Source organism: Geotrypetes seraphini, chromosome 1 (assembly GCF_902459505.1).
Source record: "Geotrypetes seraphini chromosome 1, aGeoSer1.1, whole genome shotgun sequence".
NCBI classification, from domain to species: Eukaryota; Metazoa; Chordata; class Amphibia; order Gymnophiona; family Dermophiidae; genus Geotrypetes; species Geotrypetes seraphini.
In genome coordinates, this window is record NC_047084.1 from 129762968 (window position 1) to 129783053 (window position 20086).

The 20086-nt window shown below is 39.6% G+C and overlaps 1 protein-coding gene across 9 annotated transcripts in view; it reads right to left on the reverse strand.

The window, feature by feature from the left end:
* Positions 1 to 20086, reverse strand: part of KIAA1109 (KIAA1109 ortholog) — a 908505-nt gene that overhangs the window by 270369 nt on the left and 618050 nt on the right. For 4 of the 9 annotated variants that reach the window (XM_033938537.1, XM_033938580.1, XM_033938553.1 and 1 more), the window contains 5 exons: positions 9324 to 9447; positions 9093 to 9202; positions 7765 to 7855; positions 6349 to 6402; positions 1553 to 1803 (listed from right to left, as the gene is read on the reverse strand). In XM_033938537.1, the coding sequence (XP_033794428.1) occupies positions 1553 to 1803; positions 6349 to 6402; positions 7765 to 7855; positions 9093 to 9202; positions 9324 to 9447 (630 nt within the window). The remainder of the gene's footprint in view (positions 1 to 1552; positions 1804 to 6348; positions 6403 to 7764; positions 7856 to 9092; positions 9203 to 9323; positions 9448 to 20086) is intronic. The other 5 variants (XM_033938601.1, XM_033938570.1, XM_033938589.1 and 2 more) reach the window with 3 other exon arrangements.

The following is a 20086-nucleotide window of genomic DNA, read 5'->3' on the forward strand; positions in this document are numbered from 1 at the left end:
TTGATAAAAACCCATTGGCTACCAATTTCACACAGGTCCAAATCGCAAAAGCCCCAAGTTTCATAGACAAGATATTAATTCTCCATACATCAGTTAGATCACTTAGATTCACCACTCAAAATATATTGTTTGTTCCTTCCCTTAAAGATCATTAACACTCAATGCACCACCATTTTCAGTAACAGCAGTCATGATTTGGAATCCTTTAGCTGCCCACTTAAAGGATGAAAAAAATCTCAACAAGTTCAAAGGCTCACTAAGGAGTTTTCTATTCAAAGACACCTCTCAACTGTAAAGTTTCCGGCCCCTCTTACGCTTAAGATCCAGACCACGGCCGAGGCCTACTCTGAACTTCAGTTTCATCCCTTCCCTATTGTTTTAGCCCTTTTGCGTTCTTTTTTCTCAAATCATTGTAGTTCAACACCATATCCAACGTATTATGTCCACCCTTGTCTTCATGAGAATGTACTACATGTCTATTTTTTAAAGATCTTATGTCTTCCCCCCATTTTATTATATATCGCCTAGAAGCCATGATAGGCAATTAATCAAAATTTTAATAAACTTGAAACTTGCTCTGCTCTGACCTAAGAAAGAGAGATAAATACCTAAAATCCCAGACTGAATCCTTCAAACAAAAAGGATACAACTCTAAATAATCTCCAAGTAAATTGCCTCCTCCCTTAAAACACCCAGAGAAAACCTATTGCAGTACATAGACAAAAAAAACCTTGGTAGTGGGATACAATCTAGAGCTGGACAAACGGAGAAAATCTATCAAAGATTTACAACTACTACTCTAAGAGGATAAATTACTTAAAGAAATATTCCCAGTTCCACCTATGCTGGCCTTCTGTCAGCCACTTAATCTGAAACTGGTGAAAAGCCAAAGAAGAAAATAGTACACATCCCTGCAAATTATGCGAACACATCTCACAGGACCCTGCAGTCACTTATGTGGGAAACATTCAATATAAGGAGATCCTTCACATGCTCATTTCCTAATGTGCTATACTCTGTTTCCTCCAAAGCAAAAAGTGAAACAAACCAGATGCTAAAGATTAGGATCAATTTACACAGATATATTAAAAATTGCAATACCAAACAGGATGTCACCTCCGTCGGACATTTCGGAAAAACAGAACACTGCATAAAAGGAAATTTTAAAGACAGTCCAGGAACATAAGACCTTTGAAAACAAAATCATGAAATATTTTGACAGGCACCAATTCAAATGTTTTGTCACCTCCCTATCACCCATTCATATCTCTCTGTCACCCACCTAGCCCTCTCTGTTTCCCATCTTGTCCAGCCGCTTCCTCATCCTGTGAGACTCATTGGAATGCTTTCATATTTCACTTATATATACTGATATTTTTGATCTGAAGAAGAAGAGTTACCTTTGAAAGCTAATCAAAAATTCACTAAGGTAGTCCAATAAAAAAAGGTATCACCTTATCTCCTTTATGTTTTGTTTCTATATATTACCTTTAAAAGTAGACTAACACAGCTACTACACCATTTTACTTATTAACCAGACTGAAATGCTTACTGGGGCTTTCTGTGAATATAAAGCTTCTCCCGATCCTTCTCGTGATCCTCTTCCTTGTCCGAATCGTCACTGGATGAGGACAGGCTGTCGTACCGCTTGCCTTCTTCAGGCTGGAAGGGAATGCTTGGTGAGTGGTCTATGGGTGTGTTGGGTAAACTGAACACTGAGTATGATCCTTCACTAATGGGTGAATAATGAGATGGACCATCAATGGTTACTGACAAATGGTCAACTTCTGTCTCTTCTGGAAACTGACAGTAAAAAACACATACAAAACAAAGTCAGTCCAAAAGACCATCAGCTAAGTTTTGAAATGCTGTAATCAGCATACGAATAAAAAAAATCTTAAAAAGATTTTGCTTTGAACAGACAGAAGTGTCAGATTTCAGAATGAAAACATATGAAATGGAACAAAAATACTACATGAGTTATGGTAACACCAGTAAAGCAGAGATGTTTATGTAAAGACAGCAAGTCACCAATCACACAATCCTCCGCTCCTCCCTGAACTGATCCCGCTACTAGGTGAATGAGACATCCAACTAGGGTGGCAGAATTTGCGAGGTGATAATGTGAAACCTGCTCATTATGTAACGCTTTAATGCTGCACCCAGTATGGCGTCAGGCTACACTTAAGGCCTGCCAAGACCTGCCCCCCCCTCCTCCCAACAGGAAATCTTCATGGGAGGAGGTGAAATGTGTCGGTGCTTGATTGTGAGCCTGTGCGCAAGACTCTGTGCTGTGTTTATATTTTGCTGCAGTCTCAGCCTGAAAGGTAAGATGCCAGAAGCAGGCCTGATAGGGGGGAAGGAGGGAAGGAAAGTAAGGAACAAAGAAATAATGTGCTGGACACTTTGGAGGAGGGGGGGGGAGAGACACAAGAAGCAATGAGCATATGCTGAATACCTTTGGGGAAGTGGTAGGAAATGAATGAGAAGGTGTTGGACATTGGGCAGAAGGTTTAGGATCTTGATTCACGCTTGGGATGGTACATGGCTAAAGGTTCATCTACAGTATCCTATATCCTTGGCTCAACCCTGCTTTCTTTCCCAATAAAGGAAAAAAAAGATCAGAAGGAACCACAATAGTTCAATAAAAGGCTTATGTGCTTCTTCCAGAAATTGCTAGAAGAGTCTGTTTGAGCCGGAGTATGATCACTGGTGAACTGCTGTCTTCAGAGAAAAAGTGCTTGAGCAGAATCAATTAAACAATCAGATTAAAAATTTACAACAGTCAGTACAGTTTTTGAGGGTAATGTTAGAAAAACAAATACAAACAAATACCATGTGTGTATATATATACAAGGGATCTTCAAAAATATTTCACTTTTTATTTTTTTAAACATTATTATTTATTGAGTTTGCATTTTAGTATGTTTTTATATGTCAATTTTATAATCTGCCTAGTTGATAGGCGGAATAGAAACTTTTAAAATAATATCATAAGCAAATGACATAATTTTCCACGTAATCACCCTGTCTTGTGATACATTTTTCCTAGCATCCTACTAAGTTCTTAATGCCATCAGAAAAGAATGTTTTTGGTTGAGCTTGAAAATATGAAAGTGCAGAAACTTTCTGAAGAACCCTCATTTATATATACACACACATATATACACACACACACACGGTGTCCAAGCAAAAAATGGGACCTCCAAACAAATGTACTTTTATTAAAAAACCTATTATTATTATTAAGGGGTGTTCCCACAACACAATGCAAAAACTGGATGACCCTGTTTTCAAAATGATATCATTCAGCAAATGACCATTAGGATCTATGTTTAGTCAGTGAATGTGTTAAGAAATTATGAATTCAGAAGACACACTAATTTATTTTCAATTGCAAAGTATTTTGAAACTATTTAAGGGGTCCTGTTTTTTCTGGACATCATGTGGAGAATATAGCATGATGTAAGTTGAAATTTACCATGATTGCCTGCAGATCAGAGAAATACTTGTTAGTGAATATAAAACTCATGCATAGAACCAGAGAATGTACAATATCTTATGATATTAAGGTTAGCCAATACTTAATATACAGTACTTATCATTTTTATAAAATGGAATGCAGCCAAGTAATATGATTTCCTATTATACCTCTAATCCTGCTCCTAAGTCACATTAACTGATGATGCATTACAAGAATCACTGCCTATATTTCTTGCAGTGAAGTTGAACCAAGGATTTTCATTTCAACAGTAGGAGAGGGTCATTGGGGTGGGCAGACTAGATGGGCCGTGGCCCTTATCTGCCATCTATTTCTATGTTCTATGTTACTCTGTGGGTTGAAACAATTAATTCTGTGATCAACTTTTTTTTTTTTGCATTTAAGAGCAGAGATGGTAGTGGTAATCCTCTTATTTGCGACCCCTATAACAAGGTGATTTTTCTCTGCTTGGAGCCCAGCAATGCCCAATCTGCTTCTCAGCAGGATACAGTCCAGAAAGACAGGAAGGAGTATTTATTATTAAAACCAGAACAAGTGTTTTCTCATTTTCTTCTACAGCTCCATCAATTAATTCTGAAGACCTCATATGTACATAAGAACATAAGAAGTTGCCTCCACTGGGTCAGACCAGAGGTCCATCGTGTCCAGCGGTCCGCTCCCGCGGCAGCCCATCAGGTCCACGTCCTGTGAAGTGGTTTCTGACTATTCCTGTAACCTACCTCCACGTCTATCTGTACCCCTCAATCCCCTTTTCTTTTAGGAACCTATCTAGACCCTCCTTGAACTCCTTGAAAGAAAAAGTGTTCCATTCTTAACAAATTTCATAATCTTAGCAAGACAACTTCCCTGGTATTTTAACTGTATAAACTGACTAAACATTACTGACTTAATGCGGCTAAAAGTCTGCACCTGTAAATGCTTTTAGGAACACCGAAAAGAGTTACGTCTGGCTTTGTGTGGGAGGAAAATAAATGAATGCACTTTTCTTTCACATCTACATGTATATACTGGAGAAAAAGTCCATAGTCTGTTATTGAGAAAGACGTGGGTGGCCACCGTGAGAACAGGCTACTGGGCTGGATGGACCATTGGTTTGACCCAGTAAGGCTAGTTCTTTAAACAAAATTCAACATGCAAAAAAAGCAGGTGCAGTATTTGCACAACTCCTCTTTGAAAATTGGTGCAAAAGCACAAGTAGTGGAGGAGTGGCCTAGTGGTTCAAACCCCTGCCTCGGCACTCAAAAACACTTTTAGTATAGGCGCTTTGGGCTAGGCACCTGTTTCTCGAGTTAGGCGACTGACTTTCAATTAAGTTTATTTAAAGTCGATTGTGAGGTATCGACACCAATTAAGCCTATTTCTCAATTAAGTTAGGCCTAATTTTAGGTGGACTTTATAGAATCAAGGCCTATGTGTGTAAAGATGGCCTTTTATAAATTGCCCAGACTATTTTATGTGCTGAAAGCATGTATAAATTTATAGAACACTAGCTCAAAAATCCTGTCTCTCACACAAGCACCCTTAGGAAAAAATTTCCCTCTCCATAGTGCAGGTTCAAACTCCCACCTAGTTCCAATAATTGGGACAAATCATGCAGAGTTTGAAGTTCTTCTAATGATCTAAGGCAGGGGTCTCAAAGTCCCTCCTTGAGGGCCACAATACAGTCGGGTTTTCAGGATTTCCCCAATGAACATGCATGAGATCTATTTGCATGCACTGCTTTCAATGCATATTCATTGGGGAAAACCTGAAAACCCGACTGGATTGCGGCCCTCAAGGAGGGACTTTGAGATCCCTGATCTAAGGTGAGGCAACATCTTTCCATTCAATTATTTAAACTCCTTGCAGGAAAAAAGAAGGAAACAGTGGAAAATTAGAGAGGGGTAGCAGAACTTGGACTCCTACCATCCCTGCTTGAGATCCTTTTTTATTAAATAGAGCTTAAAACTGCAAGTATGGTAGTCCTCAGCTCAACTGATGCCCAGTTCTCAAAGCGAGTCAGAAGCCTTTTAGAAACAGTCCAGGAGCTGCATCCGCTGGAAACAGAGAAATTCTGAGCATTCTAAGGCTGCACAGTGCCCTTAAGGGGTGCATCTCATAGAAGTATTTGTTTCTGTCAGGTTCTGGAATGAATGTCAAGGAAACTTTATATCTATATCTCTAAATACACTGTATGTGTATATACAGTATATGTGCACACACTGAGCAAATGCGTTTCTGGAGGTGCTATAAATTGTGTATGTGCATAAAATAAACTGAGAAATGTATGTGTATCACAGAATTGTAAATGTGAGGCAATTTTCACACTTTCTTTCCTGCCACACAAGACCTGTTATAAAACTAAGTTTCACATGGGCAATGTATCCTTTTTATAGCATGGCCTTTTATAAAAGAAAGATAGGTTTTTTTTCTTCTTGAAGTAAATTTCATTTATTAATGGTAAAGAACATTTGTAATGAAAAAAAGTGTTACTATTATAAATGTTGAACTAGAACTATTAGAGCAGATGTGCTAAATGGCCATTCTTTCCCTTAGTGTGGCTTCATTGCATTAATGTCACGGAGGCTAGTTTATTTTCCCATATTTATTCAGATAACAACATTTGTTTTTGTTCTCTTGATGATTTCCTCTTCACTTTGCTGTTCTAAGCATTCCATTCTTCTCCAAAGGCACTTGAGGATTTTGGAAATTCCTGAACCAATTACAGACAGGTTTCCCTAAAACTCACTTTGTAGTGATACATTCTGTGTGGCATGCATGGCTGAAAAGGGAGATCATAATTAGAAGCAGAGCTCGTCAAGTGAATTAGTTCTATAGTAGACTTCAGAGTTTGTTTTCACAAATACCTGAAAATACACTTCCGTGGTTTGCTGTGTAACTCCCACAAAAGTATTATTCAACTTAGAGTAAAAAAAGAAAAAACAAATTAAAATATTTAACGTGCACCAAATCATGGAAATAATGTAAAGAAATAAAAAGACTAATTATGACAAAATTTAATAGAGGCTCTCTTAAATCTGTTTGTAATCCAAAGCAGTAGTTCTTCATGGGATTATTGTTTTCGATGCTAAAGCTGAGGGTGACAATGGCCTCCTGGAATATTTAAGCCATGAAAAAATGGTTAATTTTCTCCTCTGCCTACTTCTATAGCCAGAAAGTACCCACAGATAATGGTTTTCAGCCCTTTAGCTCAACTTGTAGCAAAGCTTTTTTGTTTTTTTTAACTCCCTTGCTGCTAATGCTACATGGAGGCTACCCTCATGTACTTTGAAGATTTTAAATATGCAGGGAAAAGCAGGAGGCACCACCACCCCACATTTTCGCCCACGCTAATTTTTGGAGGAAAGGTTTTCATGGCTGAACACTCATTTATCCATGTGCATATGCAAAGTTTCTGCATTTTCACATCTATCCACAGAAAGTACCCACAGATAATGGTTTTCAGCCTTTTAGCTCAACTTGTAGCAAAGCCTCCTCTCCAAAATCACGGACCTTTGGAACCATCTCACTATCCCGCTGCGGAACCTGGGCTCCCTCCAACTGTTCCAAAAACAACTGAAAACCTGGCTTTTCTCTAATATATAACATCTCTTCTGCTTACTTCCCCTCTTTTCATATGCTCTTGTAAATTCTCTCTCCCCTCTCTTAGAAATAGATGGCAGATAAGGGCCACGGCCCATCTAATCTGCCCACCCTAATGTCCCTCCCCTACCTTTGCCCTGTGAATAGATCCCATGTGCCGATCCCATTTGGCCTTAAAATCAGGCACGCTGCTGGCCTCAATCACCTGTAGTGGAAGACTGTTCCAGCGATCAACCACTCTTCTTGTATTTTTAAGCTTTGTTAAACCGTGTCGAGCTCCACTTCCGTGGAGATGATGCGGTATATAAACTTAAGGCTTAGTTTAGTTTAGTTTAGAAAAAGCAGATGGAAGCAATGAACTATACTTTGTACCCGTGGCAACTTTCCAAGTGGAAATACATCTGCACTTCCACTCGAGAACTGGTGCAAAGCCCACAAGTCAAAAGTACATGCGATACTTGTACAGATTCAAACGAGCTCTGAGGAATAGGAACTCATGAGAGTTAGCAAGGATATGCTGACGATATCAACAGCAGCACAGGGTTGGGGAAAATTTGTTTTCAATTTCCTGCCACACCATCTCCATTTTAATTTAAGATACTTATTCTTCCAGCATCATAAATGAAAATGAGTACAACTATTAGGCAAATGTGATAATAATATGTAATGAATGCTCTTACTGCATCTTTCATGTTAAAGGTTACTCTCTGGCCTGCAGGTGGTGCTGTGTCTACACGTATTTCTGGAAGCTCTTCTCCATCAATTCTGGAACTACAAGTAAAAATTCAAAGGGGTGAAACAGGTTACATTTATATCTAAGTAATGAGGCTACCTTCAGCCTCTCCCTGTCCTCTGGCTCTTCTTTCTTTTGCCCTCAAACATACTCCTGTTATCTCAGTCTTAAAATTCATCCCCCGACCCTTTCTGTCTTTGCAGCTTTCGCCCAGTTTGTGTATTTTCAATTCTATAAACTATGCATTCATTGTTTCTTTATAATCCTAGTGTATAGTCACAAAAAATGCCTAAGCACTATTTTCCAACTACCCGCTCGTTGGCACAGGGGGGGAGAATGGCAGAGCTCCCACCCATGCACAGAATACTCTAAAAATATTAGGCATGTGAATTCCAGGTTATGGTAGTGGAAACTGCCAGGCCTTGAGGTGCCTAAACGGAGTCATTCAGTTATAGAATTGCCCCTTATATGTGTATATGATCCTCTTCGCACTCACATTCCTCTTTCTCCTAAGCTAAAGCTCAAAACTCATACCACGATTATGCATGCCATGCTTTAGTTGGTGCATCCTTCTTCTCTCTGTCCTCCCACTGCTCCCACTACAATCCTTTCAAAAGCAAGGGCAGAAAATTTGCTTACCTTTCACTTTTGGGCCCTCAATTCTGTCTAAATACAAAATTCTATTCTTCTTTTTTAGGTCCTGAGATCTTTAGACACTTAAACCTTCATTGCCCCAATACAAAATAATAAATAAAACTATTTTGCTTGTAACTTCAGAAAGGCAGTATATCAAATCCTATCCCTTTCCCCCTTATACCCTGCACAAATTTATCAAGATTCTGTTCTGGAAGGCTTCTGGGTAATATGTCCAAAAACTCTTTAACACTCCTAGAGCCTATATGTACTAAACACATAATGCTCCTAGTTACACTAAAGAACCCAGTATTTACAGAGATTCTATAGTGAGCCTAAACTATAGCTAATATGGCTGCATTATTATTGAACTAAGCATACAAGTTAGAAATGAGGGTTAAGCTGTTCTATGTGCATGAACATGGGTTAAACGGTGATCTCTCTGCAGAAAAGATTACAATAATGTGCTTTAGATTTAAGGACTAATGGAAGCACAGTAGTAAGATTTTGCTTTCTGTACCCTTCCTGATTACATTTTTCCCACCACATGTTAACTGCTACAGTGCTCACGAGAAGCCTCGCCATGGATTCAGTGCATGAAGTTTCATGGACTAGCCTAAAAGCCTCGGTGCACATTCTTACCTTGCTCTCTCCATCCTTTTTAAGGATGGCCTTCCGGAAGCTGTAATGCTTTTGGATCGACTGTAGCTGGGTTTGTAACCTAGTCCCCATTTGTCTTTCAGAGAAGCGGCCTACGGATACAAAGTTTCTTAATCGTTTCATGGCAAAGAAAACAGCAAAATATAGGCAAGCTTATCCTAAAATTGTAACTTCATATCCCCATACGAGGTAAGAAAAATGGACACTGCTTACTCGCATACTGGACCTGCGTAGCTTTTTCCTCACATCTCGGCGGATGTCATTAACAGCCACAGATTCTAATTGCTGGTAGCGTTGAATCTCCTGATTTATGGTTCCTTCGCTTGCTCCAAGTTTTCTATAATAAAGTATTAAATTGCCAGAATGAATGCCTTTATCAATGCTAGAGTTCCTTTACAATAGCTTTATTTCTTTTTAAATATATCACATCTTAAGTTCATCTTTTGACATAACTAATGTGTTTCACCGATAACACAGGCGAACAACAAAAAATTTCTTGGTGCCTTGGTTTTTTTTAACCTGTTCCTGGGGTTATTTGGTATGCTGATTCAGAAAATTGCACTGGATAGATAGCATTAACTCTAATTTCTTACATATGCCAACAAATATGGTTCTATTCCAATTGGTCACTTCATCAGGATGAAAGAAGAGAGAAAGGCCAACTCTTTAGTCTTGGAAAAGATAAATTACCAAGATCATCAATGGGTGATTTGTGTAGAGTTGAAGATGGTTAATTTTCTTCTTGGTCAACAAAGTGGCTATACAAAGTATCCTTGCTTTTTATGCCTTTGGGATAGTAGAGCCAAGCATGAACATTGGGGGAAAAAAAGATTGGCCTCTAAGGGAATATATGGTGGTTGGAGAACAAAATGTAATCAATCAACCTTTGGTAGCACGAGAAAGAATCCTACTTCCACCACTACATATAAAGCTAGGCCTGATGAAACAATTTGTAAAATTCAGAATCTGCAGACCGTCAGACAAATGGTTCGACACTGAACTTCTCCAACTAAAAAAGCTCTGCAGACAACTAGAAAGAGAATGGAAAAAAAAAGAGCCTAGAACACACAAAAACAGCATAGAGAACTCAAATCAACCAATACAAGAACAAACTCAAGGAAAAACGGAAAGCCTACTACTCCAAAATGATAGGCACGGAAACCCTAGACACAAAAAAGCTATTCAATCTAGTAAAGAATCTCACCGACACCAAATCTCACCTAGCTAAACAAGGAAACCACCCACCGACAGCTATCCAACTAGCAGACCATTTCAAAAATAAGATCACCAAGATCAGAACCGCATTCAACAATACTCACACCCACCTTGACAAGATAACAACAAACCCTTCAACATGAGAAGCCATCACCGCAGACAGAAGCTGGACAGTCTTCCCCATTTTACATTGGTCGGATATGAATCGACTCTACAAAAAATACAGCCAAGCTTCTTGCAACCTAAATAACTGCCTCACCTACTTGTTAACAAACTCCTCCACCACATTCAAAGCCAACCTCATGCTATGGATTCAATTAATAGAAGGTCAATTCTCTCAAGACCTTGGAGAGATCATAATCACCCCAATCATGAAAGACCACAAAGGCCCAATAGATAACCCCTCCAACTACAGACCAATCGCTTCAATACCAATATACGTTAAAATAATAGAAGGTCTAGTTGCACAATACCTCACCAGCTACCTGGAAGACCATAACCTACTTCACCCCTCACAATCAGGATTTCGAAACAACCACAACACAGAAACACTACTTGTAACACTACTAGACACAGCTCGACAGCAAATTAGCAAAGGCAAAAAGATGATGCTAATTCAACTTGACCTCTCCGCAGCATTTGACCTGGTCAACCACTCCATACTGCTATAGATACTTGACGCCATTGGGATCTCAGGCAAGGTCTACAATTGGTTCCAAGGATTCCTCAAATCAAGAACCTACAGGGTAAAGTCCAATAATATCAAATCAGAACCATGGTCCAACCCATGCGGAGTTCCACAAGGATCACCTCTATCACCTACGCTCTTCAACCTCTTTATTTCCTCCCTTGGAGCTACTTTAGATAACTTAAATGTTACATCCTTCAGCTACGCAGACGACATCACCATACTCCTCCCCTTTGACCCATCAGAGCCCACCACTACAGCAAAACTGGAAATAACCCTAGATGCAGTGGAAAAATGGATGGTAGACCACAAACTGAAACAAAACTCAGATAAAACAAAATTCCTTCTGCTCACAAAGGCCAAAACTCCCACCATTACAGAACTGAAAATTAAAAACACCAAATACCCAATACAGCCCGAACTCAAACTCCTAGGAGTAATGATAGACAGATGCTGCACAATGCAGTCCCAAATCAATAAAACATCCCAGAAAGCTTTTTTAATTATGAGAAATCTATGTAAAATAAGAAAATTCTTCGACCCAGCACAATCCCTAGTCTTAGGTCTACTGGACTATTGCAATTCCCTCTATCTACCTTGTCCTGCCAACATGATAAAACAACTTCAGACTATACAAAACACTACCCTCAGACTCATCTACTCCCTGAGAAAATATGATCATATTACAACTGCCTTCCTAGACTCTCACTGGCTACCTATGCAAGCACGAATTCAATTCAAATTCTACTGTCTATTATTCAAAGCATTAAACGGCTCCGCCCCCTATCTAAACAACCGCCTAAACCAGATCCTCATATCAAGACAAAGAGGAACTCCGAACCTTTTTGCCTTCCCTCCACTCAAAGGCACTCAGCGCAAAAAGATGTTTGATAACCTTCTGGCGACGCAAGCAGCAAAACTTAACCACTCCATCTCCAACCTGTTGACGGCAATGGGCGACTTCAAAACTTTTCGAAAAGAAATCAAAACCCTACTTTTCAAAAAATTTATCCAGATATCTTAACCCAACCCTTCCCCCTCCTCCTAGATAAATTCTCCCCCAAAACCTCCACTTAAATAATCTCTTCCTCCCCAAAACACCAACCAAGTATTCAGATCCCTGAAATGTAACGTAATCTTATTTGTACTCTAACTGTAATCTATTTTGTTATATCACACAGTAACGTACAGTCAATTTAATATCCAATTTGCAAGTTCTTCCGGAATTAATCCAGCTACCTCTCCTCCCTTGTAACAAAAAAACAAACAAACAAAAAAAACCTAAAACTGTTGTAACTTCACTGGAAATGTCCAGTTACTCTTTTGTAATCCACCTTGAACTGCAAGGTATAGATGGAATAGAAGTCCCTAATGTAATGTAATGTAATGACTTTGAATAAAGACAGTTCATGCATTGAATACATAGGCCTTACCATGGAAAAACTGAAGGCAGGAATTTTCGAAGGTCCACAGATCAGACAACTTATAAATGAGCCACATTTCATAGCATCAATGAATGAAACTGAATCACGTGCCTGGTCTTCATTTGTTCTTGTTGTGAAAAACGTTCTTGGCACAAAGAAGGCAGACAACTACACCCACAATTAGTAGAGGATATGCTCTTTCATTTCAACAGGCTTGGCTGTAACATGAGTGTTAATGTCCAGTCACTTAGATCACTTTCCAGAGAACCTTGGTGACTTAAGTGAAGAGCAAGGTGAAAGATTTCACCAAGACATAAAAACAATGGAAGCCAGATACCAAGGAAGATGGGATGCATACATGATGGAAGACTATGGTTGGAATCTTATGCAGGATTGTCCTGGTAGATCCTTCTTAGAAGTCTTCCAAAGTAGCTTCTTGTGTAGCGAATGACTGGAAAGTTTGTATCATAAACTTGTGCTTTTGGTACAAAATAAGTAGATTTCCATGTTGTACACTTTTCTTTTAATTTTTAATACATTTCCTTCATGCTTAAAAGATATTAATTTAAACACTACATTAAACTATCCTGATTTTTTAATGGATGAGCACAGTGAAGAGTAGTATATTGCACATGTTCTGTATCTCAAAAACTACAGCTGATAGGAGAAAACTGGTGCCATTTTTGGAATCAGCAGGTCAAATATACCCAGAAACAGGTTGAACATTTGAAGCACCAAAATGAGTGCTGGCCAGTGTAATGATAAATCTGCTTGACTATCAATCCTTTTGGACAATCTGATCAATTTATATGACTTGATCAGAGAATTAGATCACGGGCATGTACTGGGTGTGGCTTACTTGGATTTGGGATTTAATTACTTGTCTATCCAAGACTGAATTCAAAAAAGCCTGGGTTGCAATGAAAAGAAAGGAAGCCACAGATCAACTGAGATCTATGACTGTATCAGGAATGAAACTGGGCCCAGTAGTCTTAGTCTGTTTTTATATTTCAGGGGCTTTTTTATTATTTTATTTTAGAATTCAATATAACATTTTAGCATATAATTGAAACATAAATCAGAACAAAACATAAATATACAGGGAAACCCCTTAATACAGGAAATAAATATCATTCCTTAGTCCAATATTTCTATTTGTTTTTTAGTGCAGATTCTTGCACTATTTTACTAGGCCTTCTCTGGGCTGTCTCTGTTCTCTCTATAGCCTTCCATGAGTCTGGGAAGTGTGGCACACAAAATTGTTAAACAGAGCCTCCACCTTTGGTAGCAAGTGTGGCACAGTGGTTAGAGCTACAGCCTCAGCACCCTGAGGTTGTGAGTAGAGAATGACACAGTGGCAGTTACCCGTGGGTAGTCACGGGTAACCCTCCAAAATGGTGGGGGGGAAAAAGTGCTCACAGCGGGCATGGGGACAAGGCCCTCCACCGTCCCATGGAGCGGTGAATGGCCTTGTCCCCACAGTTAAGAGAGGGAAGGCGCGCGGTTACCGATCACGCATGGCTCCCCTCCCTCTCTCCCTACGGCCAAATCTATCTCCCTCCCTCCCCCTTACCTTAGCGGCGCTTTAGTAAAGAAACTTACTGAAGCCAGCGAAGCCTGCCTGCCTGCAGTTGCATATGTGTGGGCTTAAGCTTCTCCTCTGATGCAACTTCCGGTTGCGTCAGAGGAGAAGCTTCCGCCCACACATACGCAACTGCAGGCACAGGCCGCCTTAGCCGGCTTCAGTAAGTTTCTTTACTAAAGTGCTGCGAATGTAAGGGGGAGGGAGGGAGATTCTCGGGCAACTGAAGGGTGGTGAGGTGGCAAGAGGGAAGGGTGGATACTGTGGGGACGGGGCAGTGAATGGGACGGCGAGGACGGGGCGGTGAAGGTGGTCCGGTGGCAGGGCAATGAGATTTTTTTCCCCATGTCATTCTCTAGTTGTGAGTTCAAACCCCGTGTTGCTCCTTGTGACCCTGAGCAAGTCACTTAACCCTCCACTGCCCCAGGTACATTAGATAGATTGTGAGCCCACCAGGACAGTTAGGGAAAATGCTTGAGGCACCTGTATGGAGTGTGGTTGTAAAACTATAAAAAAGGCAGTATACAAATCCCCAATCCCTTCCCCCTTAGCTATGCATGGGAAAAATAAATAGATCAACCGCAGTCTATAGCATCAGAAAAGGATGCATTTTAGGCAGATGAGATGGCTCTTATATGCTACAAAAGGAAGTCAATAAATAAGATGTATTTAAACAAAATCAGTAAAAATCAAAACAAGAAAGTATAATCACTCACACCCATAAAATTCACAGTCAAAGCCTCCTCAAAACCTAGCCACAAAATAAGACCATGAATTTGAAACATTTACAAAACAGCTGATATGCCATGGAGAAGGTGTTCTCCAAGGGCAGCATGACATGTATTCTCACATATGGATGATGTCATCACACCGTACACACACGAGTGCGCAAGACCACCAGTACAATGTCAAAGTACTTTTTTATCAACTCTTAGGGGCGACTGGAGGGGAAGTGAGAATACATGTCCTGCTGTCCTTGGAGAACACCTGCTATAGGACAAGCAGGACACAGTATCTCACATATGGCAATCTCTAGCTATCAAGATCACTATAAACAAACAATCAAGGACAATAGGGATTTGCAACGGCATGGCCAACCAGAAACTAATTAACCTTAACTTATATACAGTCCCTGGAACAAAATAAGAATGGGAGTTGGATTCTAAACGACAAACAAATTCTGCTTAACTGTCTGACCAAACTGACTGTTGCATCAGTGATTCAGACTCTTGAGGCAGGCCAAATGGCCGAAACACGTACGTGTTGAGTCTCTATCATAATAAAGAAATTGAACATCACAGGTAGATAAAGGCCAAATGGCCCATCCACAGTAACCATTATCTCTTTCTCACCTGCCTATCCCACGCTTTCTCAAATTCAGACACAGTCACGGTCTCCACCACCTCTACCAGAAGACTGTTCCACGCATCTACCACCCTTTTTGTAAAAATGTATTTCCTTAGATTACTCCGGAGCCCATCACCTCTTATGCCCTCTCATTGCAGAGCTTCCTTTCAAATGAAAAAGACTCGACTAATGCGCATTTATATCACATAGGTATTTAAACGTCTCTATCATATCTCCCCTCTCCTGCCTTTTCTCCAGAGTATACATGTTGAGATCTTTAAGTCTGTACCCGTACACCTTATGACGAACACCATGCGCCATTTTAATAGCCTTCCTCTGAACCAACTCCATCCTTTTTATATCTTTTTGATGGTGTGGCCTCCAGAATTATACACAATATTCTAAATGAGATCTCACCAGAGTCTTATACAGAGGCATCAATACCTCCTTTTTACTACTGGCCATACCTCTTCCAAGCACCCTAGTAAACCTTCTAGCTCTTGCCGTCACCTTTTCAACCTGTTTGGCCACCTTAAAATCATCACATAAAATCACACGCAAGTACTTCACCCCCTAAACTGTACTGTACCTTCGGGTTTTTGCAGCCCAAATGCATGACCTTGCATTTCTTAATATTAAATTTTAGCTGTCAAATTTCAGACCATTCTTCAAGAGTCGCTTAGTTTTTCTTCATGTTATTTACCCCATTCGGGGTGTCTACTCTATTGCAGATTTTGATATCTTCCGCAAAGAGGCAAATATTACCTGACAACCCTTCAGCAATATTGTTTATAAAAATGTTAAAAAGAACAGGCCCAAGAACAGAACCTTGAGGCATTTTACTGGTAACATCCCTTTCCTCAGAGCGATCTCCATTGATCGCTACTCTCTGTCATCTTCCACTTAACCAGTTCCTGACTCAGCCTATCATTTTAGGGCCCATCCTATGTGAACTTTTTCCTGTCGTTTGGGAGGAGCTAGTGAGTTGATTTTTGGTTTTTCACATTTGATTTTTTTGATCCATGAATGAATTGTGGCCTACTGTTTGAAATGAGCTAAGTGGGCTAAGTGGTGTTTCTGAGGTCTTTTTCTCCACTTTGTAGTGGTGATTTTTTTTTTTTTTTTTAATTCTTTATTATTTTCAAAACTTACAATAAGTGTAACAATAAATACATTTTATACTTCAATACCACACTTAATATTCTATTAATATCTATTTCAGAATTAATCCCCCCTCCCTCCTAAACAATCATAATGTCCAACATATAAAATTTCTATATTGAACCTCAATTCAATATATCTAAATTTATCCTATCAGGCCCTCAACCTCCCCCCTCCCGGATGTGCATGTTTATAGGGGAAAACAATGATTAGACGTTACAATATTCTTAAAATTTCTTAAAATTCCTTTTCTGAATGGCTAATGTTCTTTCCATTTTATACATATGACACAATGAATTCCACCAAAAACTATAGTTAAGCCTCTTCCAATTCTTCCAATTGCTCGTAATTTGTTGTATGGCGACTCCTGTCATTATTAATAAAAGCCTGTTGTTCTTAGATAATATTTGACTTTTAGCTCTCATTGATATCCCAAATAGCACAGTATCATAGGATAATGCCACAGGATTTTCCAACAATTTATTTGGTCCCATATTGATTTCTAAAAGCCAAAATAAGTGGACAATAGAACAATAAATGATCTAAATCCCCTGCTTCGAGATGACAATGCCAACATTTATTTGACTTAGAGCTATCTAACTTGTGTAACCGAACAGGGGTCCATAATGCTCTATGTAACAGAAAAAAACAAGTTTGTCTCATAGATGCTGACATTGTACATCTCAACCTCCAAGTCCAGATTCATGGCCATTGAGATGCAGGAATTTGGTGCTTAATCTCAATACTCCAAATGTCCCTAAGACCAGTTTTTGGTTTCTTATTTATAAATCCAGCTAACAATTTATACCACTGTGCAGCCTGGTGTCCCAGGAAGTCTACCTGAAAGCATAAGAATTCCAAACTATATTGATTGTTTAAATTTTTCCATTCAGGGAACCCCACCTGAATGGCCTGCTTCAGTTGCAACCATCTATAACTTTGTGATTTATTTAGTCCAAATTTATGTTGCAACTGTGAAAAGTCAAGCAGCTTACCATTAGATATAACATCCTTTAAAGTACGTATTCCTGCTATCATCCAAAGCTTCCAGATGACCTTAAATCCGCCAATTTGAATCTTGGAGTTTAGCCATATAGTTTGATTTGTTGATTTGTGAATTGGAATAGGTGTTAAATTATTGACATATCGTAAGGTTTTTCACGTATCTACTAGTATTCTGTTTTCGTTATATAATCTAGGCATTTTGATACTGAGAACATAGCATAATCGCAGAGGAAAAATGAGTCACCATTCCAACCATAACCAATCTGGGATATTTTCAATGGGCTCTGTAGTGTTGATTGATGACAGAAGAGAGTAGGTTTTTGGTTGATTTAAATGTTTAATTACCACTTTATCTTGTATTGATTTTTCAAGGTAATTGAAATAACTTTTGTGTTACCCAGTTCAATAGCCTCTCTAATTTCTGGTAACATTTCAGCATCTGTCTGTTCATCCTGGTCAGGTGGACAGTAGTATACTCCCTATTACTACCCTTTTCCCCTTTATACAGGGAATTGCTACCCATAGGGATTTCATGGTACGTTTTGGTTCATATAGAATGCTATGCTTCAGCTTTAAGAGTGTTATATCAACTACATGTAAATAAATACTTGCACACAGATAAATACACTGAAGAACTCTCATCATTTGGCACCTGTGATCAGGTCCCAGACATCACTAATAATGTGGTCCTGGAATAGAGTGTGCACAATTTGAAGATGCAGGGAGTACCTGTTCTGTGGCACACCAATGAGAAAATAAGCAGAAAATATCAGCCTGTGCCATTTGATGCTGATACAGATGCAGGCTACAACTGTGAATGCATAAACAAATATGAATTTTGAGGCTTTAATTTTCAGGTTCGTTATTCATTATCTGTAGCATTTTTAGTTAATCTTTTGTAAACAGCATAGAACTCAAAGGTAATGTGGTTAAGAAATAGATTTTATGTTATGTTTATGTTTAAAAACCCAAACATTCAAATAGCTGACCAAAAATAATAAAATGGTGTGAAAATAAAGCACAGTTACTTACCGTAACAGGTGTTATCCAGGGACAGCAGGCAGATATTCTCACATATGGCTGACGTCACCATCAGAGCCCCAGTACAGACCACTTTAATAGTGCATTGCCACTTTAAGACTTTAGAAAATTTGCGATAGCCCAAAGGCACATGCACGAGTGTCTTACCGCCCGACGTAGGGCGCGTGGTCCCTCAGTTAAGATAAGCCAGCTAAGAAGCCAACCTGGGGAGGTAGGTGGGTTGTGAGAATATCTGCCTGCTGTCCCTGGATAACACCTGTTACGGTAAGTAACTGTGCTTTACTTTCACACCCTTTTATTATTTTTGGTCAGCTATTTGAGTGTTTAGGTTTTTAAACATAAACATAACTGAGCTTTATCCCAGGACAAGCAGGCAGTATATTCTCACTGATGGGTGACCTCCAAGCTAACAGAAATGGGATGGTGGGAGTGTTGGCCTTTAGGAAAATAAATTTTGTAATACAGATTGGCCGAAGTGCCCATCCCGTCTGGAGAAAGATTCCAGACAGTAGTGAGAAGTGAATGTATGAACTGAGGACCAGGTGGCAGCTTTACAGATTTCCTCAATGGGAGTAGATCTGAGGAAAGCAACAGAAGCTGCCATAGCTCTGTGACACGACTCTCCAGTGCCAGTCCAGTCTAGTTTGACCATACCAGGACAAGATGCAGGTAGGCAGCCAGATGGAAATCGTTCTCTTGGAAACAGGATGCCCCATGTTTGGATCAAAAGAGAGGAACAGTTGAGGAGATGTGTGATGTGGCATTGTCCGGTCAATATAATAGACCAAAGCCCGTTTATAGTTCAAAGTTTGTAAAGTGGTTTCTCCAGCATGAGAATGAGGCTTAGGAAAAAATACTGGAGAAGAATTGACTGATTAAGATGAAATTCAGAGACAACTTTCGGAAGAAACTTTGGATGTGTATGTAGAACTGCCTTGTCATGATGAAAACTGTAAAGGATGGATCTACTACCCAGGCTTGTAACTCACTGACTCTCCTGGCAGAGTTGAGAGCAATAAAGAAGATCATTGTCCAGGTGAGAAACTTGAGATGAGCTGTGGCCATTGGTTCAAATGGTGGCTTCATCAATCTGGAAAATAGCACATTAAGGTCCCGGACAATAGGTGGGGACTGGAGAGGTGGTTTCACATTGAAAAACCCTATTATGAATCTGGAGTCAAAGGATGAGCAGAAAAAGGTGTTCCTGCGACTGGTATGTGAAAAGCTGTAAGAGCGCTGAGATGGACTCTGACAAATGTAGATTTAAGACCAAAATCAGATAGATGAAGCGGAGAATCCAACACCAAATCCACTGATAAAGAAGTTGGATCGTGATGATGGAGACACCAGGAAGAGAACCTAGTCCACTTTTGTTGATAACATTGTTGAGTGGCTGGTTACCTGGATGCATCAAGAATTTGTTAAACAGGCAGAGAGGGATGTAAGGTAGATGGATTCAGCCCGAGAGAACCCAGGTGTAGTGATTGCAGGTTGGGATGCAGAAGAGATCCCT